Source organism: Pseudophryne corroboree, chromosome 7 (assembly GCF_028390025.1).
Source record: "Pseudophryne corroboree isolate aPseCor3 chromosome 7, aPseCor3.hap2, whole genome shotgun sequence".
Lineage (NCBI taxonomy): Eukaryota > Metazoa > Chordata > Amphibia > Anura > Myobatrachidae > Pseudophryne > Pseudophryne corroboree.
In genome coordinates, this window is record NC_086450.1 from 266,364,203 (window position 1) to 266,385,766 (window position 21,564).

General features: G+C 50.1%; 1 protein-coding gene across 1 annotated transcript in view; it reads left to right on the top strand.

Annotated features, from left to right (window-relative positions):
* Window positions 1-1,788: 1,788 nt before the first annotated feature.
* Window positions 1,789-21,564, top strand: part of PFKL (phosphofructokinase, liver type) — an 800,878-nt gene continuing 781,102 nt past the window's right edge. The window contains exon 1 of the mRNA XM_063934129.1: window positions 1,789-2,095. Within this exon, the coding sequence (XP_063790199.1) occupies window positions 2,011-2,095 (85 nt within the window). The 5' untranslated portion in view covers window positions 1,789-2,010. The remainder of the gene's footprint in view (window positions 2,096-21,564) is intronic.

The following is a 21,564-nucleotide window of genomic DNA, read 5'->3' on the forward strand; positions in this document are numbered from 1 at the left end:
GTTGACCTTTTGACCCTGTCGACCTTTTGAACTGTCTACCTTTTACCTGTCGACCTTTTGACCTAATGCGTGTCTACCATTAGTGGTAGACCTTTTGACTGTAGACCTTTTTAGTGTAGATCTATAGTCCAGATACCAAATCCCACAAAGCACGCGCTTGCTTTCATGCATCTCACCCATTTTTCCATGTGCGAATGAGCCACTGTATGTGTATACACTATGGCCCTCATTCCGAGTTGATCGATAGCTGCCGTTGTTCGCTGCGTAGCAATCAGTTAAAAAAACAGCTAATCTGTAGATGCGTATGCACCGCAATGCGCACGCACTTTGTGGTTTTGCACTGGTTCTAGCGACGATTCCAATCGCACAGCCGAACGCAAGGAGATTGATAGGAAATGGGAGTTTATGGGTGGCAACTGACCGTTTTCTGGGAGTGTTTGGAAAAACGCAGGTGTGGCCGGGCGTTTGCTGGGCGGGTATCTGACGTCATTATCGTGTCACTCGTCGTAGCAATCATCGCGCAGGATAAGTAACTACAGGGCTGGTCTTGTTTTGCACAAAAAATGTGTTTGTGTCGCTCAGCTGCACATCATACTTGCCGACTTTAAGGCTGCTCTCTCCGGGAGAGAGCAGCCAGGTCGGCTCAGCAGGGGGGCAAGCAGTGACGTGCGTTCAGAGGGGGGCGGGCCAGAGGCGGAACGGAGGCGAGGTGGGGGCATGACTGCGGGATTGCATCATGTAAGCCACGCCCCCCGCTACATAATGCCGCTATTACCGGCATTATATTATATCCTCCAACATGACCCGCCCCACTAGGTACAAAATGCTCTGCTCCTGGACTTCCCTCTTAATTTATTATTGCAATCACCTGTGAAGAAACAGCTTTCTTATCATTTAACTAGTTCAACACAGGTGATGGAAATCATAAATTAAGAGGGAAGTCCAGAAACAGAGCATTTTGTACCTAGTGGGGCGGGTCATTTGGAGGCAGTAGCGGATCTTGCCACGGGCAAGCAGGACTTTTGCCCAGGGCGCCGCCTTCCGGAGGGCGCAGGGCGCCATCCGGAGGGCGCTGCACCAGGGCAAGATCCGCTGCTGCTGTGTGCCTCCCGCTGCCAAGGGAAACTAGACGCGTACGCGTCTAGTTTCCCTTCGTGGAGAGGTCCTTTACTGTGCGGTGCGCGATGACGTCATCGCGCAACACACATCATTTCAGTCTGTACAGGGGGCGTAAATGACCACGCCCCCTGTACGAAGCCACGCATCCTAATGCCGCCCGGGGCGCCAGAAGCCCCGGAACCGGCCCTGGTTGGAGGGTCTGTTATACATCAGGGGGTGTGGCTATGATTCATCGCCTGCCCGGACTGCCCACTTTACTCGCTAAGTGGGCAGCTGGGTAGGGGGAACCCCTGAAATCGGGAGACTTGCCTGCTCTTCCGGGGGGCCGGGAGGGTCAGACGGTTTTTGGGAGCCTCCCGGCCATTCCGGGAGAGTAGGCAAGTATGCTGCACATGCGATCGCACACTTGCAAAGCAAAAATACACCGTGGGCTCATCAAAACAAAAAAAAGTAGCAACTGGAAATGTGAAAAAAGTGTACTATTCGCCTGGTTAACCTGTGGCTCTCCAGCTGTTGTTAAACTACAAGTCCTAGCATGCCCGACCACAGTTTTGCTATTAGGGAATCCTAAAACTGTGGCAGTGCATGCTGGGATGTATAGTTTCACAACAGCTGGAGAGGCTTTATAAACGCAGGCTAATGACGCCCAAGATACTAGTAACTGTTATAAAATCCTCCAGCCAGAGAGAGCGTAGAGGAGCTGCAGACAGTGCAGAGCGGACTTTATAGCTCAGCAGCAGCAAGCACGCTGACACTCCCCTAGTGCAGTGAGGAGGGGCTGAAGGTCGCTCCAATAGGGAACAGCACGTCTGTCACGCGCATTCCTCGCCACGCTTACTGCGCTCAGAGGAATTATTCATCTAATTTTGTGTCTTCTTTTAAAAAATAATAATGGCTACAGTAGATTTAGAGAAGCTCCGGAAGTTGGGAGCGGGTAAAGCTATTGCTGTGCTGACTAGCGGAGGAGATGCCCAAGGTCAGTGCAAGTCGCATTATTATCACCTAAGGTGCACTGTACGGTTCATGAACCCTGTGTCCTATTAACAGCCTACTATGCCTTTCTGTTTTATTGTATGTAGCCTAACCCTATGCTGTAGTGCTCGTCTCCTTCCTACTGTAGTTTATGCTATAATCCTGGTCTCCTTCCTACTATAGCTTGTGTTATAAGGCTCGTCTCATTCTTACTGTAGCACAACCTGTATTGACTGATATAACCCAACCTCAGCACTCAGCAACCTTGGTAGTCAGTAACATGTTATATATTACCCATAATACCTGGCAGGAAAGGAAGGGCTGGGGTGCTGCTACACAGAAAGCACATTGTGAACTCTTTGGTCGGTGGCTTTGATGGGATCCCAGATATGTTATTTTAAAATGATAGTTACTAAATTTGTTTTGTGGAAGGCATATAAGTGTGCCCTTATTCACCTTGTGTTTTTGCGCTATATGGTGTGAGATGCATGGTGCGATATAGGTGCCATTCCACTGACCGCTAGTTTCATACATTGGCCGGGATGTACTAAGAAGGTGGCAACGTTCCGCCACATTTCACGTTGATCCTAATTGCATGTATACTAAGGAAGCTTACTGTGCCAGGTGAGCGGGTGTCTGAGGGTCTCGGTCACATCCTACCCCCTGGAGGTGACGCCTGCAGCCTGTCCAGGGCTCCTTATCATCATCATCATCATCCTCCTCCTCCTCCCTGCAGCCAGAAGGACAACTGTGGTAGGAGGAGGTTGGGATCCGGGAACGCGACGGGAAGCTTCCTGCACACAGGTGGGGGTGGGTGGGGGGGCTGGAGTGAGCTGCGGCGGGATGCGGTAAGAACCCCATAGGCCCACTGGCGTTACCCTCCACATCGATAAGCAGGCAGCCAGGGGTTAGTAAATTTACTGCAGTTACATTCCAACCTTTATCATATATATATATATATATATATATATATATATATATATATATCATATATTTTTTTTTTGTTTGTACTGCATTGTGTATTTTTCAAAGTGAAGCCACACATAAACAGTATTGTAGTGTAGTTAGGGCTTAGAATTAGTACTTTCCCACAATCAGCAGTATAACTTTGCATGGGATGCAAGGTGCAGCTCAGTCATATCAGTCCCTGGTCTCTTTCCTTTTACTCAGATTAGTGTCCTTGTTGCGCTGCTGTAGTGCACAAATCCAGTAGTGTTGTACTGGGCGAATTGAGAATACGTTAGCCAGGAGTGGACACATCTGTATATTGTTATACAAGGTTATTTTACGGAGTCAAAGAATAAAATCATGTCTTGTGTAGGATATTTCATTCTGTTACAGTATTACTTTGAAATGGGATTGAGGGTAGTATGTTAATTGATGGCCCGAAATAACATTTCTTGACATGACACGTTTCAGAACAACCAGTATGAAAGCTCCTATTCAAAACAATCCGAGGTCATCTCTGCATTGTATTTTATATATTAATGTTTATTTTTTATGTTACCATATTATTCTATGTTTATTTGTTCAAGGAGCCATTTACTTAGTACAACAACATCGCCACAGGCCTCAGAACTTGGAAGTTACATTAATAATGTCACACAGGACTGAATAGGACAGAGGTATGCACCTAAATAAACATATATAATCTCTGTATTATGCTCCCATTTCTCTTACATCCTAGAGGATGCTGGGGTCCACATTAGTACCATGGGTTATAGATGGGTCCACCAGGAGCCATTGGCACAATAATAATAATTAATTATTTTATTTATATAGCGCTCTTTCTCCAATAGGACTCAAGGCACTTAACAGATACATAGCATAATACAGTACTTTAAGAGTTTGAGAGTGTGGGCTGGCACCTCCCTCTATGCCCCTCCTACCAGACCCAGTTTAGAAAATGTGCCCGGAGGAGCTGGTCACAGCTAGGGGAGCTCCATAGGAGTTTCTTTATTTTATTTTTTTTTTTAATTTTGAACAGAGTTTAGGCACAGGGAGGCAGCTGGCAACAGCCTCCCTGCTTCGTGGGACTAAGGGGGGGAGTATTGTCCGTCCTGAGGGGTGCGAGCCACTATCTCCGCTGACAGGACACTGAGCTCCTGAGGGGACAGATAGCTCGCAGCCACAGGGAATCGCTCACCCCAGCAGCATGCCGCCAACCCCCTTACAGAGCCAGAAGACGTCGGTGGTGAGTGAGTCACCGGCCCCCTGACAAGCTGGGAGCCGGTGTGAAGATGGTGGCAACGGTACTACTAACTGCGCTCCAGGGCTCAGCGGTACATGGTGCAGCGCTGTGAGGGGTGCCCTGAGCCAGCGCCTACACCCTACACTGGTCACACAGCCTCTCCAGGACCCCGGATCACAGCCAGCAATTTACCTCAGGCCAGTATAAAAATTCAAATAAGAGCGGGAGCCAGCGCCATGGAAGGGGGCGGAGCTTCTCAGAACGGACCCAGCAGCGTTCAGCGCCAACTTTCATGCATGCAGACGCTGACAGGGGCGAGCTGTCCCTCCACATCAACTCCAGCTGCCTTGTAACGGTACCAGGGGGTTGTAGAAGGGGGCTTGTGATTTAGACTGTGTAACCTATTAAGGTACACAGTTAGCGCTGGTAAGGGGTGTCCTTATCTCCCAAAGCGCTGTGTATGGGTTGGCTCTAAACTCTGTGTCTCTCTTGGCAGAAAGAGTTCCCCCACTAAGATTGCCATTTCCCTGTGTGTGTGTGTGTGTGTGTGTGTGTGTGTGTGTGTGTGTGTGTGTGTGGGGGTGCTTACTGTCTCACATAAGCCATGTCTAGGGATTCTGTGTCATATGCTGTGGAAGATATGTCATCTCAGGATGATCCCATTCCATGTAATCAGGATTGCTCTGGTTTAGCACAGATTCCATTAAGAGAACCAGAGTGGTTAACCTCTATCAAGAGTATGATTTCTCAGATTTCAACTAGAGTAGCACAAAATGAAAATGCAACTCAGGTTTTACAGACCTCTATGGCTGTTTGGTTCGGGTCGGCACCTTCAGGGCCCCTGGCACTAACTTTCAAAAACGTGCTCTTGCCCAGATTATACAAGACGACACAGACATGGTAAACGGTGATGGGGATGTGCTGAGGGGGCAGCATCTCTTTCTAAAGTTGAAGATTGAAGCCATTAGAGATGTGTTAAATATTGTTGACCTTAACCTTTCCTGCATCTAAAGAATGAAATGCTGTATTCGAAAAATCCTGGGATAACCCAGAGAAAAAATTCCAGATACCAAGAAAGGTTCTGGTTGCATTCCTCTTCCCTGAGGAGGATAGAAAGAAATGCGAAAACCCACCCATAGTTGACGCATCTCTGTCCAGACTGTCAAAAAAGGTGGTTTTACCTGTCCTGGGATCTGCCGCGTTGAAAGAACCGGCTGATCGCAAAATTGACACTATGCTCAAGTCCATATACACGGCTTCAGGGGCAATATTACAGCCTACTATTGCCTGTGCATGGATTTCTAAAGCTATAGTAAAGTGGTCTGGCACATTACTTGAGGAATTGGATTCAATGGATAAATGTGACATTGAATTGTTCTTACGTAACATACAGGATTCTGCGGGATTTATGGTGGAATCCATGAACGACCTGGGTTCGATGGCTGCAGGGATATCTTCCATGTCGGTCACAGCTCGTAGAGGACTCTGGCTGCGCCAATGGTCTGCCGGCACGGAATCCAGGAAAGGCGTGGATAACCTACCCTACACAGGTCAGTCCCTATTTGGGAGAGCGCTAGATGCGTGGATCTCCACAGCAACGGCGGGAAAGTCAGCCTTTCTTCCTTCAGCTGCGCCTGCTGCGAAGAAACCTATTTCTTCAGAAATCTCAGTCCTTTTGAACTCCTAAAGCGAGAAAAAACAAGCCGCATAACATCTTCTTTAGAGAAGGGCGGGCAAAATCCCAAAAACCTGCTACTGCAGGCTCCCGAGACCAGAAGCCTGCTTCTGGTACATCAAAATCCTCAGCATGACGGTGGACCGCACGGCCTGGAGGAAGGACCGGTGCTGGCGTGAATCAGAAGGTTCAGTCACGTTTGGGTGGCGTCGGGCCTGGACCTCTGGGTGCAAGATATTGTGTCTCGGGTACAGGCTGGAATTTCAGGAACTCTCGCCTCACCGATTCTTCAAGTCAGGCTTGCCAGCCTTCCTGGCAGACAGGGCTATCCTACAGAAAGCCATCCAAAAATTAGAAGGGTCACAGGTCATTGTCCCAGTTCCACCTCATATGCACAACAAGGGTTACTATTTGAACCTTTTCGTGGTAACGAAACCGGATGGCTCGGTCAGACCAATTTTTAAAATCGTTAAACCCCTATCTGAGGGAGTTCAAATTCAAAATGGAATCTCTGAGAGCGGCGATCTCAGGTCTGGAGGGAGGGGAGTTTATGGTATCCCTGAATATCAAGGATGTGTACCTCCACATTCCGATTTGGCCGCCGCACCAGGCTTATCTCAGATTTGCACTGTTAGTCACTTTCCGTTTCAGGCACTGCCATTCGGCCTCTCCACAGCACCGAGGGTGTTCACCAAGGTGATGGCGGAGATGATGGTTGTCCTCCGCAGGCAGGGAGTAAACCTGATTCCATACCTGGACGATCTGCTGATAAAGGCAGTATCCAGGGAGAGGTTGTTAGTCGATTACTCTTACGACTCAACTGCTCAGTAATCATGGTTGGATCCTGAACCTTCCAAAATCACATTTGGAGCCGACAAGGAGATTGTCTTTCCTGGGGATGGTCCTCGACATGGAAGTGCAGAGGGTGTTTCTTCCAAAGGAGAAAGCGTTGGTGATACAATCTATGGTCCGGGATGTCTTAAAGCCTGCCCGGGTGTCTGTTCATCAGTGCATTGCGTTCTGGGGAATATGCTGGCATCATACGAGGCTCTGCAGTACGGAAGATTCCATGCTCGACCCTTCCAACTGGATCTCCTGGACAAATGGTCGGGATCTCTTCTGCACATGCACCAGAGGCTACATCTGTCGCCGAAGGCAAGGATTTCACTCCTCTGGTGGTTGCAAATGCCTCACCTTCTGGAGGGTTGCAGGTTCGGAATTCAGAACTGAATCCTTCTGACCACGGATGCAAGTCTCGGAGGTTGTGGAGCGGTCACCCAGGGGGAAACCTTCCAAGGAAGATGGGCAAATCAGGAAGCCATTCTTCCAATAAACATTCTGGAATTAAGAGCCGTGTACAACTGTCTTCTCCAAGCGGCTCATCTTCTTCAAGATCGGGCCATTCAAGTACAGTCGGACAATGTAACGACGGTGGCCTACATAAACCGACAGGGAGGAACAAAGAGCAGGGCTGCAATGTCAGAGGTGACAAGGATCCTCCTCTGGGCAGAAAGGCATGCGTTGGCGCTGTCGGCGATCTTCCTTCCAGGCGTGGACAACTGGGAAGCAGACTTCCTCAGCAGACACGATCTCCATCCGGGGGAATGGGGCCTCCATCCGGAGATTTTCACAGACGTGACCAGTCATTGGGGCGTGCCTCAAATAGACATGATGGCCTCACGTCTCAACAAGAAACTTTGGAGTTACTGTTCCAGGTCCAGAGACCCACAAGCAGTGGCGGTGGATACCCTGGTAACTCTGTGGGTGTTCAAGTCAGTGTATGTGTTCCCTCCACTTCCACTTATTCCAAGAATCCTAAAGCTCATAAAGAGTACAAGGGTTTGTGCAATTCTCGTTGCTCCGGACTGGCCAGGGTGAGCTTGGTACGCGGATCTTCTGGACCTACTGCTGTCTAAACATTGCCATCACATTTGGGAAAAAATGTGTCTTGGTGTGAATCCAAGAAGTTTCCTACGGTGGAGTTTCAACTTGGACGGTTTCTCCTTTTCCTGCAAGCAGGTGTGGATATGGGTTTACGTTTGGGATCCATAAAGGTCCAGATTTCGGCCTTATCCATTTTCCAGAAACAATTGGCTGCCCTTCCTGAGGTTCAGGCCTTTTTGAAAGTTTTTTGGCATAGCCAGCCTCCTTTTTTGGCGCTGACGGCGCCCTGAGCTCTTAACTTGGTGTTGCACTTCCTGCAATCAGATTGGTTTGAGCCTTTACAGGAGGCTGAGGTTAAGTTTCTTACGTGGAAGGCTGTCAGTTTGTTGGCCTTAGCTTCTGCTCGACATGTGTCGGAATTGGGGGCTTTGTCCTGTAAAAGCCCCAATTTAATCTTCCATGAAGATAGAGCTGAGCTCAGGATGCGTCAGCAGTTCCTTCCAAAGGTTGTGTCGGCTTTTCATATCAACCAACCTATTGTGGTGCCAGTGGCTACTGACTCCTCAATTACATCAATGTCCTTGGATGTTGTGAGGGCTTTGAAGATCTACGTGAACGGAAACCGGACTCTGTTTGTCCTGTATGATCCCAAGAAAATTGGGTGTCCTGCTTCGAAGCAGACGATTTCTCGCTGGAGCAGGTTCACTATCCAGCATGCATATTTTACGGCAGGTTTGCCGTGTCCGAAATCGGTTAAGGCCCACTCTACTCGTAAGGTGGGATCTTCCTGGGCGGCTGCCCAGGGTGTCTTGGCTTTGCAACTTTGTCGAGCGGCTACTTGGACACGTTTTCAAAGTTCTACAAGTTTAATACTTTGACCAAACTTTAGGTCCTCAGAGGCCAATCAGTTCTGCAGGAGCCTCTGCGCTCTCCCTCCCGTTCTGGGAGCTTTGGTACATCCCCATGGTACTAATGTGGACCCCAGCATCCACTAGGACGTAATAGAAAAAATTATTTTAATTACCTACCGGTAAATCCTTTTCTCGTAGTCCGTAGAGGATGCTGGGCGCCTGCCCAGCACTTCATTTTCCTGCAGTGGTTCGTTGGTTCAGTACAACTTTGTTTTAGTTAAGTACTGCTTTTGTTACTTAGTAATGTTTCAGCGGTTGCTGAGTTTCAAGCTAGTTAGCTTGGTTTGCCTTGTATGTGTGAGCTGGTGTGAATCTTGCCACTATCTGTGTATAATCCTTCTCTCGAAGATGTCCGTCTCCTCGGGCACCGTTTCTAGACTGAGTCTGGTAGGAGGGGCATAGAGGGGGAAGCCAGCCCACACTCTCAAACTCTTAAAGTGCCAATGGCTCCTGGTGGACCCGTCTATACCCCATGGTACTAATGTGGACCCCAGCATCCTCTATGGACTACGAGAAAAGGATTTACTGGTAGTTAATTAAAATCCTATTTTCTTATCTCTTCTAGAGTTGACATATCTCAGATGAGAATGTGCAATTCCACAAAGACAATAACTGAAACACACTTTTTAGTAAAATACTAGTGTTATGTAGATTACTCCACAAAAGCACAGCTATAGTAAAACCCCTTTCATTATCAGAAGCCCTATGTTTCCGACCCTGGATACTTACATGGGTCGGAGTCGGGGCATCAGACCGCCGCCGAGATCTGGCTATTCACACAGTATGCTTGGAGATGACGTCCTTTCCAAGCACTCCTGAGCCAGCCAATCAGCAGGCTTTTAGGCATGACCCGGGTCATGCCTTTCACCCTGCAGCAGACATGGGAATAACTCGGGTCGGCCCTGTCACACGGGGCTGGGACCTGAGTTGTGCCGACTTGCCTTGTTAATAACCTAGGTTCTCTGCTTGGTGTGAAGAGGTATAACAGAGCTCTTTAGAGTTGTCATAAAAACACTGCCTGAAAGCTCTACCCACCTACTATCTCCACCAGGTCACAACTCACTAGAATCACAGAATGCTTTAATATCTTCTAATAATTTTCATGTTCATTTTCTTCTGTACATTGGTATTATAGCGCACATATTGTGCCACTATAACGCTTACCACTTCGCCTCTTTACAGAGGCAAAACAGGACGTTGCACCAGAGCTGTAAGTAGACATATTGGCGCCCTTTGACAGAAAGTGAATTAGTGCTCCCCCCTCCTATGTCGGAAAGAAAAGACAGTGCGCGCTGCAGGCGTGCAGCAACATTTTAGGGGCGTGACTTTGTGGGGAAGGGCCATGGCCACATAATAGTGCCAATTCATATTACACCACACAGTAGTGCCGCTTATACACATTGCACCAGGTAGAACCTCCTATACACTCTGCGCCAGGTAGAGCACGTTATACACACTGCGCCAGGTAGAGCACGTTATACACATTGCGCCAGGTAGAGCGCGTTGTACACATTGCACCAGGTAGAGCACGTTGTACACATTGCACCAGGTAGAGCACGTTGTGCACATTGCACCAGGTAGAGCACGTTGTGCACATTGCACCAGGTAGAGCACGTTGTACACATTGCACCAGGTAGAGCACGTTGTACACATTGCACCAGGTAGAGCACGTTGTACACATTGCACCAGGTAGAGCACGTTGTACACATTGCACCATGTAGAGCACGTTGTACACATTGCACCAGGTAGAGCACGTTGTACACATTGCGCCAGGTAGAGCACGTTGTACACATTGCACCAGGTAGAGCACGTTGTACACATTGCACCATGTAGAGCACGTTGTACACATTGCACCAGGTAGAGCACGTTGTACACATTGCGCCAGGTAGAGCACGTTGTACACATTGCGCCAGGTAGAGCACGTTATGCACATTGCGCCAGGTAGAGCACGTTATACACATTGCGCCAGGTAGAGCACGTTGTACACAATGCACCAGGTAGAGCACGTTGTACACACTGCACCAGGTAGAGCACGTTGTACACACTGCACCAGGTAGAGCACGTTGTACACACTGCACCAGGTAGAGCACGTTGTACACATTGCACCAGGTAGAGCACGTTGTACACATTGCACCAGGTAGAGCACATAGACATACATTAAACAGCCCACCCCAAAAAATGTAGTCAGAGTGATTACACACACAAAGACCTGCTGTATGCAGTACCAAGCTCGATGTGATCTGGTCTATAGCAGAACTAAGACTAGAACCATCCACCTGGGGCAGAGAGGGAATGGGTGCCAACCAGCCAGGTAAAAGGTGTCAACCACCCAGGGCCAGGGGGAGGGATGAGGGGGCACACTGATGCCTGGGGGAGGGATGAGGTGGCACACTGTTGCTGCTGGAGGGATGAAGGGACACACTGCCGCCAGGGGGAGAGATGTGGAGGCACACTGCTGCCAGGGGGAGAGATGTGGAGGCACACTGCTGCCAGGGGGAGAGATGTGCAGGCACACTGCTGCCAGGGGGAGAGATGTGCAGACACACTGCTGCCAGGGGAGGGATGAGGGGGGCACAATGCTTTCAGGGGATGGATGAAGGGGCACACTGCTGGTGCTGCTGGAAGGTGAGGGGGAACACTGCTGCTGCTGGAGGGATGAGGGGGAACAATGCTGACAGGGGGAGGAATGAGGGGGCACAATGCTGACAAGGAGGGATGAGGGGGGGCACACTGCTGCTGACAAGAGGGGAGATGGGGACACACTGGCACTTGCAGGGGGAGATAGGGGGGGCAAGCTAGCACTGGCAGGGGGGTGGGGGCACACTGATTCTGCATGGGGGATAGGGGGCACACTGGTGCTTGCAAGGGGGGCAGGAGGCCTCTCAAAGTAGTGCACCCACATGACGGGACTTACTGCCGGAGCAGCGCGGGCACAGTAGCCAGGAAGCCTCCCCAGGGTGATCCAAGCGCAGTGAGAGGTGCCCGGAACACAGCAGCGGGCCACCGCCACCTTCTCTCCCCCGCAGTACAGCTTCGGTGACCAGGAGTCTTGGAGTAGCAGCAGCATCTGTAACACGGCGGGCCCGGCGGTGATTGACTCAGGCAGGAGGTGCTGCCGGCAGTGATTGGCTCAGGCGGGGGACGCTGCCGGCGGTGATTGGCTCAGACGGGGGACGCTGGCCCGGCGATGATAGGTTAGAGAGTCAGAGCGCGTCCTGCAGGACCCGCTCATATTTAAAAATTGAGTCACCCACTGCCTATAGCGTGAAAAATATGCGCTATAGCGCATTTTTGTGAACACTGCAATAAATAGATGATTGCTGCGCTTGTGGATGCTTGTTACTTATATCACATCAAATATATATTTCTCTAATGTCCTAGAAGATGCTGGGGTCCACATTAGTACCATGGGGTATAGACGGGTCCACCAGGAGCCATTGGCACTTTAAGAGTTTGAGAGTGTGGGCTGGCTCCTCCCTCTATGCCCCTCCTACCAGACTCCGTTTAGAAATTGTGCCCGGAGGAGCCGGTCACAGCTAGGGGAGCTCTCCTGAGCTTTCCTGGAAAAAGTTTAGTTTAGGGTTTTTATTTTACAGGGAGGCTGCTGGCGGGTTCAGTATGGTATGCCGGCGGTCGGGCTCCCGGCGACCAGCATACCGGCGCCGGGAGCCCGACTGCTGGCTTAACGACAGTGTGGCGAGCGCAAATGAACCCCTTGCGGGCTCGCTGCGCTCGCCACGCTATGGGCATGGTGGCACGCTAAGCGCGCCACGCTATTTTCTCTAACGTCCTAGTGGATGCTGGGGACTCCGTCAGGACCATGGGGGATTAGCGGCTCCGCAGGAGACAGGGCACAAAAAGTAAGCTTTTAGGATCACATGGTGTGTACTGGCTCCTCCCCCTATGACCCTCCTCCAAGCCTCAGTTAGGTTTTTGTGCCCGTCCGAGCAGGGTGCAATCTAGGTGGCTCTCTTAAAGAGTTGCTTAGAAAAAGTTTTTAGGTTCTTTATTTTCAGTGAGTCCTGCTGGCAACAGGCTCACTGCATCGAGGGACTTAGGGGAGAGAAGTGAACTCACCTGCGTGCAGGATGGATTGGCTTCTTAGGCTACTGGACACCATTAGCTCCAGAGGGAGTCGGAACACAGGTCTCGCCCTGGGGTTCGTCCCGGAGCCGCGCCGCCGACCCCCCTTGCAGATGCTGAAGATTGAAGAGGTCCGGAACCAGGCGGCAGAAGACTTTCAGTCTTCATCAGGTAGCGCACAGCACTGCAGCTGTGCGCCATTGTTGTCAGCACACTTCACACAGCGGTCACGGAGGGTGCAGGGCGCGGGGGGGGGCGCCCTGGGCAGCAATGTATAATACCTGTATGGCGAAAAATACATCACATATAGCCCTTGAGGCTATATGGATGTATTTAACCCCTGCCAGATATCACAAACTCCGGAGAAGAAGCCCGCCGAAAAGGGGGCGGGGCCTATTCTCCTCAGCACACAGCGCCATTTTCCCTCACAGAAATGCTGGTGGGAAGGCTCCCATGCTCTCCCCTGCACTGCACTACAGAAACAGGGTTAAAACAGAGAGGGGGGGCACTGATTTGGCGATATGAATATATATTAAATGCTATAAGGGAGGAACACTTATATAAAGGTTGTCCCTATATAATTATAGCGTTTTGGTGTGTGCTGGCAAACTCTCCCTCTGTCTCCCCAAAGGGCTAGTGGGTCCTGTCCTCTATCAGAGCATTCCCTATGTGTGTGCTGTATGTCGGTACGTGTGTGTCGACATGTATGAGGAAAATGTTGGTGAGGAGGCGGAGCAAATTGCCTGTAATGGTGATGTCACTCTCTAGGGAGTCGACACCGGAATGGATGGCTTATTTATGGAATTACGTGATAATGTCAACACGCTGCAAGCCGGTTGACGACATGAGACGGCCGGCGAACAAATTAGTACCTGCCCAGGCGTCTCAAACACTGTCAGGGGCTGTAAAACGCCCATTTACCTCAGTCGGTCGACACAGACCCAGACACGGACACTGATTTCAGTGTCGACGGTGAAGAAACAAACGTATTTTCCTTTAGGGCCACACGTTAAGGGCAATGAAGGAGGTGTTACATATTTCTGATTCTACAAGTACCACAAAAAAGGGTATTATGTGGGATGTGAAAAAACTACCTGTAGTTTTTCCTGAATCAGATAAATTAAATGAAGTGTGTGATGATGCGTGGGTTTCCCCCGATAGAAAATTATTGGCGGTATACCCTTTCCCGCCAGAAGTTAGGGCGCGTTGGGAAACACCCCTTAGGGTGGATAAGGCGCTCACATGCTTATCAGAACAAGTGGCGGTACCATCTACAGATAGGGCCGTACTTAAGGAGCCAGCTGATAGGAGGCTGGAAAATATCCTAAAAAGTATACACACACATGCTGGTGTTATACTGCGACCAGCGATCGCCTCAGCCTGGATGTGCAGAGCTGAGGTGGCTTGGTCGGATTCCCTGACTAAAAATATTGATACCCTTGACAGGGACAGTATTTTATTGACTATAGAGCATTTAAAGGATGCATTTCTATATATGCGAGATGCGCAGAGGGATATTTGCACTCTGGCATCAAGAGTAAATGCGATGTCCATATCTGCAAGAAGATGTTTATGGACACGACAGTGGTCAGGTGATGCAGATTCCAAACGGCACAAAGATGTATTGCCGTATAAAGGGGAGGAGTTATTTGGGGTCGGTCCATGGGACCTGGTGGTCACGGCAACTGCTGGAAAATCCACCGTTTTTTACCCTAAGTCACATCTCTGCAGAAAAAGACACCGTCTTTTCTGCCTCAGTCCTTTCGTCCCTATAAGAGTCATATCTGCCCAGGGATAGAGGAAAGGGAAGAAGACTGCAGCAGGCAGCCCATTCCCAGGAACAGAAGCCCTCCAACGCTTCTACCAAGTTCTCAGCATGACGCTGGGACCGTACAGGACCCCTGGATCCTACAAGTAGTATCCAAGGGGTACAGATTGGAATGTCGAGACGTTTCCCCCTCGCAGGTTCCTGTAGTCTGCTGTACCAATGTCTCCCTCCGACAGGGAGGCAGTATTGAAAACAATTCACAAGCTGTATTCCCAGCAGGTGATAATCAAAGTACCCCTCCTACAACAAGGAAAGGGGTATTATTCCACACTATATGGTGGTACTGAAGCCAGAAGGCTAGGTGAGACCTATTCTAAATCTGAAATATTTGAACACTTACAAAAGTTCAAATCCAGATGGAGTCACTCAGAGCAGTGATAGCGAACCGGGAAGAAGGGGACTATATGGTGTCCCGGGACATCAGGGATGCTTACCTCCATGTCCCAAAAATTTGCCTTTCTCACCGAGGGTACCTCAGGTTCGTGGTACAGAACTGTCACTATCAGTTTCAGACGATGCCGTTGGATTGTCCAAGGCACCCCGGGTCCTTACCAAGGTAATGACCGAAATGAGGATTCGTCTTCAAAGAAAATGGACGACTTCCTGATAAGAACAAGGTCCAGAGAACAGTTGGAGGTCGGAGTAGCACTATCTCAAGTAGTTCTACGACAACACGGGTGGATTCTAAATATTCCAAAACCGCAGTTGTTCCGACGACACGTCTGCTGGTCCTAGGGATGATTCTGGACACAGTCCAGAAAAAGGTGTTTCTCCCAGAGGAGAAAGCCAGGGAGTTATCCGAGCTAATCGGGATCCTCCTAAAACCAGGAAAAGTGTCAGTGCATCATTGCACAAGAGTCCTGGTAAAAATGGTGGCTTATTACGAAGCGATTCCATTCGTCAGATTTCACGCAAGAACTCTTCAGTGGGATCTGCTGGACAAATGGTCCGGATCGCATCTTCAGATGCATCAGCGGATAACCCTATATCCAAGGACAAGGGTGTCTCTCCTGTGGTGGTTGCAGAGTGCTCATCTTCTAGAGGGCCGCAGATTCGGCATTCAGGATTGGGTGCTGGTGACCACGGAGGCCAGCCTGAGAGGCTGGAGAGCAGTCACACAGGGAAAAAATTTCCAGGGAGTGTGATCAAGTCTGGAGAATTCTCTCCACATAAATATACTGGAGCTAAGAGCTAATTTATAATGCTCTAAACTTAGCAAGACCTCTGCTTCAAGGTCAGCCGGTATTGATCCAGTGGGATAACATCACGGCAGTCGCCCACGTAAACAGAAAGGGCGGCACAAGAAGCAGGAGGGCAGTGGCAAAACTGCAAGGATTTTTCGCTAGGCGGAAAATCATGTGATAGCACTGTCAGCAGTGTTCATTCCGGGAGTGGACGACTGGGAAGCAGACTTCCTCAGCAGGCACGACCTCCACCCGGGATAGTGGGAACTTCATCGGGAAGTTTTCCGCATGATTGTGAACCGTTGGGAAAGACCAAAGGTGGACATGATGGCATCCCGCCCGAACAAAAAACGGGACAGGTATTGCGCCAGGTCACGAGACCTTCAGGCGATAGCTGTGGATGTCCTGGTAACACCGCGGGTGTAACAGTCGGTGTATGTGTTCCCTCCTCTGCTTCTCATAACCAAGGTATTGAGAATTATAAGACGTAGAGGAGTAAGAACTATACTCGTGGCTCCGGATTGGCCAAGAGGGACTTGGTACCCGGAATTTCAAGAGATGCTCACAGAGGACTAATGGCCTCGGGAGCTAAGAAGGGACTTGCTTCAGCAAGTACCATGTCTGTTCCAAGACTTACCGCGGCTGCGTTTGACGGCATGGCGGTTGAACGCCGGATCCTAAGGGAAAAGGCATTCCGGAAGAGGTCATACCTACCCTGGTCAAAGCCAGGAAGGAGGTGACCGCACAACGTTATCACCACATGTGGTGAAAATATGTTGCGTGGGTGACGCCAGGAAGGCCCCACGAAGAAATTTCAACTAGGTCGATTTCTGCACTTCCTGCAAACAGGAGTGTCTATGAGCCTCAAATTGGGGTCCATTAAGGTTCAAGTTTCGGCCCTGTAGATTTTCTTCCAGAAAGAATTGGCTTCAGTTCCTGAAGTCCAGACATTTGTCAAGGGAGTATTGCATATACAGCCCCTTTTGTGCCTCCAGTGGCACCGTTGGATCTCAACGTAGTGTTGGGATTCCTCAAATCATATTGGTTTGAACCGCTCAAATCTGTGGATTTGAAATATCTCACATGGAAAGTGACCATGCTGTTGGCCCTGGCCTCGGCCAGGCGAGTGTTAGAATTGGCGGCTTTGTCTTACAAAAGCCCATATTTGATTTTCCATTCGGAAAGGGCAGAACTGCGGACTCGTCCCCAGTTTCTTCCTAAAGTGGTGTCAGCGTTTCACCTGAAACAACCTATTGTGGTGCCTGCGGCTACTAGGGACTTGGAGGACTCCAAGTTGCTAGACGTTGTCAGGGCCCTGAAAATATATATATATATATATATATATATATATATATATATATATATATATATATATATATATATATATATATATATATATATATATATATATATATATATATATATATATATATAATTCCAGGACGGCTGGAGTCAGAAAGTCTGACTTGCTGTTTATATTGTATGCACCCAAAAAGCTGGGTGCTCCTGCTTCTAAGCAGACTATTGCTCGTTGGATTTGTAGTACAATTCAGCTTGCACATTCTGTGGCAGGCCTGCCACAGCCAAAATCTGTAAATGCCCATTCCACAAGGAAGGTGGGCTCATCTTGGGCGGCTGCCCGAGGGGTCTCGGCTTTACAACTTTGCCGAGCAGCTACGTGGTCAGGGGGGAACACGTTTGTAAAATTCTACAAATTTGATACCCTGGCTGAGGAGGACCTGGAGTTCTCTCATTCGGTGCTGCAGAGTCATCCGCACTCTCCCGCCCGTTTGGGAGCTTTGGTATAATCCCCATGGTCCTGACGGAGTCCCCAGCATCCACTAGGACGTTAGAGAAAATAAGAATTTACTTACCGATAAATCTATTTCTCATAGTCCGTAGTGGATGCTGGGCGCCCATCCCAAGTGCGGATTGTCTGCATTACTTGTACATAATTATTGTTACAAAAATCGGGTTATTGTTGTGGGCCATCTTTTCAGAGGCTCCTTCGTTGTTATCATACTGTTAACTGGGTTCAAATCACAAGTTGTACGGTGTGATTGGTGTGGCTGGTATGAGTCTTACCCGGGATTCATAAATCCTTCCTTATTGTGTACGCTCGTCCGGGCACAGTACCTAACTGAGGCTTGGAGGAGGGTCATAGGGGGAGGAGCCAGTACACACCATGTGATCCTAAAAGCTTACTTTTTGTGCCCTGTCTCCTGCGGAGCCGCTAATCCCCCATGGTCCTGACGGAGTCCCCAGCATCCACTACGGACTATGAGAAATAGATTTATCGGTAAGTAAAATCTTATTTTATTCTCCCTCCAGGGGGGTCGTGGACCCCCACGAGGGAGAATAAGTGTCGTATGCCGGTTGTCGGGATTCCGGCGCCGGTATACTGTGCGCCGGGATCCCGTCAGTCGGCATACTGAAGACCACCCGCTGCTGGCAACAGCCTCCCTGCAGCGTGGGACTAAGTGGGGGGGAGCAGTGTCCGCCCTGCGGGGTCTGAGCCACTGACTCTGCTGACTGGACACTGAGCTCCAGAGGGGCTGATCGGTCTCTGCCGCAGGGGCACCGCTCACCCCAGCAGCATGCCGCCGACCCCTTACAGAGCTGAAGAAAGTGGTGAGTCAGTCACCAACCCCCCTAGCAAGCGGGGGGGCCGGTGTAAAGATGGCGGCAACAGGGGTGGGAGCACGGTATTAACCGCGCTCCCGGATGGTACCAGCGGCACACTGTGCGGCGCGGTGAGGGGCGCCCTGGGCCAGCGCTTACCCCCCAAACTTGGTCAGCAAGCCTGTCGGGATCCAGCCAGCAAAACTCCTCAGACCAAAATTTGAACATAGTTGAGTAGGAAGACAGCGCCGGGAAGGGGGTGGAGCTTCTCCTCAGAGCGGACCTGCAGCGTTCCAGCACCATTTTCCTGCATGCTGCAAGCAGAAGGAAGATCCTGATCCCTCCATAGCAGCTCCAGTTACTGTACCGGTACCAGGGGGTTGTAGAAGGGGGGGGGGGGGGGGGGGAGGCTAAATTCTTGACTGTGTGTGTCCTATTAAGGAGCACAAGTCAGCGCTGGTAAGAGGTTTCTCTTTGTATAGTTTGGTTTGGGTTGGCTCCAATCTCTCTCTCTCTTGCCATTCTTGGGGGGGAAACTCTGTCTTACCCCATCCTATGTATGTGTGTGGTGTGTTTGGTTGTCACTAGCAGCAATGTCCAGAGATAGTGTCAGATGCTGCTGAGGATTTATTCTCACAGGATGATCCCATTCCATGCAATCAGGTTAGCACTGGTTTAGCACAGATTCCAGCAAGGGAACCGGAGTGGTTTTCCTCTATCAGGACTTGGATTTCTCAGATTTCTGACAGGGTTACCAGTAATGAGTCGGCAACCTATGTCTTACAGTCCTCTATGGCTGTGTGGCCCTTGTCAGGTACTTCAGGTCACCCCGCTATATACCCCCACAAACGTGCGCTTGTACAGGTAACACAGGTCGACACAGATAACGATTCTGACACTACAGATGGGGACGGGGATGTGTTGCGGGGGTCTGCATCTCTTGCAAGGGGGGTACAGTTGTTGATAGAGGCTATTCGGGATGTGTTAAATGTTAATGATACCACACCGGAGCAGGTTGAGGAGGCTTTCTTCACTGAAAACAAGAAAGCCTCGCTAACCTTCCCTGCGTCAAAAGAGCTGAATGCTATGTTTGAAAAGGCCTGGGTGAATCCTGAAAAGAAGTTTCAGATTACTGAGAGGATTCTGGTAGCTTTTCCTTTCCCTGAGGAGGATAGGAAAAAGTGGGAAAACCCACCAATTGTTGACGCATCTGTATCTAGACTCACAAAAAAGGTGGTTTTACCGGTATTGGGATCTATCGCCTTAAAGGAGCCGGCGGATAGAAAAATTGATAATACTCTGAAATCGGTGTACACTGCTTCAGGGGCCAATTTATGTCCCACTATTGCTAGTGCATGGATTGCAAAGGCAATATTGAAGTGGTCGGCTGCCTTGCTGGAGGTTTTGGATACGATGGATAGGGATGAGGTTGCATTGTATTTATGCAACATTCATGATTCTGCAGGTTTCATGGTAGAATCCATGAAAGACCTGGGTTCCATGGCTGCGGGAATTTTTTCCATGTCTGTTTCAGCTCGTCGGGGACTGTGGCTCAGCCAGTGGTCGGCCGACGCGGAATCCAGAAGAAGTGTGGAGTCGCTACCCTATACAGGCCAGGCTCTCTTTGGGGAAGCCCTAGACGCGTGGATTTCTACCGCTACAGCGGGTAAGTCTCCGTTTCTTCCCTCAGCAGCACCTGCTCCGAAGAGATCCTTCTCCTCAGCTACGCAGCAGTCCTTTTGGCCCAACAATACCAGAAAGGCCAAGTCATCCAATACCTTCTTCAGAGGAGGTAAGGTTAAGTCCAAGAAACCTGCCGCTGCAGGTTCCCAAGAACAAAAGCCAGCTTCAGGTACCCCTAAGTCCTCCACTTGACGGTGGACGGGAGGGCCCGGAGGTGGGGCCTGTGGGAGCGAGACTCAGACAGTTCAGTCAGGTCTGGGTCTCGTCCGGCTGGGGTCCCTGGGTGGTAGATATTGTCTCTCAGGGATACAGGCAGGTATTTCAAAGTCTCCCTCCTCATCGGTTTTTCAAGTCGGGCTTACCAACTCTGTTGCAGGACAGCACAATGCTAGAGGACGCTGTCCAAAATCTGGTGGAGGCACAAGTCATTGTGCCGGTACCACCGCACATGCTGACAAAGGGTTACTATTCAAATGTTTTCGTGGTACCGAAACCGGATGGTTTGGTCAGGCCTATCCTGAATCTATAGTCGTTGAACCCTTTTCTAAAGGAGTTCAAGTTCAAGATGGAGTCTCTCAGGGCGGTGATAGCAGGTCTGGAATAGGGGGAATTCCTGGTATCCCTGGATATCAAGGATGCGTACCTTCAAATTCCGATCTGGCTGCCGCATCAGGATTATTTCCGATTCGCATTGCTGGACTGTCATTTTCAGTTCCAGGCTCTGCCGTTTGGCCTCTCCACGGCACTCAGGGTGTTTACCAAGGTGATGGCGGAGAGGATGATGCAACTCCGAAAACAGGGTGTGAACATCATTCCTTATCTGGACGATCTCCTGATAAAGGCATCGTCCAGGGAAAGGTTGCGGCAATCCATTGTTCTCACAACACGGCTGCTTCAGATTCACGGCTGGATTCTGAATTTTCCAAAGTCACATTTGAAACCGACCCGGAGATTGTCGTTCTGGGAATGATCCTGGACACGGAAGTACAGCAGGTGTTCCTTCCGCGGGACAAGGCGTTGGTGATCCAATCCATGGTCGGGGATGTCTTGAAGCCACCCCGGGTGTCGGTTCATCAATGCATTCGCCTATTGGAAAAGATGGTGGCCTCCTACGAGGCTATCCAGTACGGGAGGTTTCATGCTCTGACCTTCCAACTGGACCTCCTGGACAGGTGGTCGGGATCTCGCCTCCACATGCATCAGAGAATTCGTCTGTTGCCAAGGGCGAGGATTTCACTCCTCTGGTGGCTCCAATTGCCTCACCTGCTGGAGGGCCGCAGGTTCGGGATTCAGGACTGGGTCCTGCTAGCGACAGATGCGCGCCTCCGGGGCTAGGGAGCAGTAACTCCAGGGGTGACCTTCCAGGGAAGGTGGTGAAGCCTAGAAGCCGGCCTGCCCATCAACATTCTGGA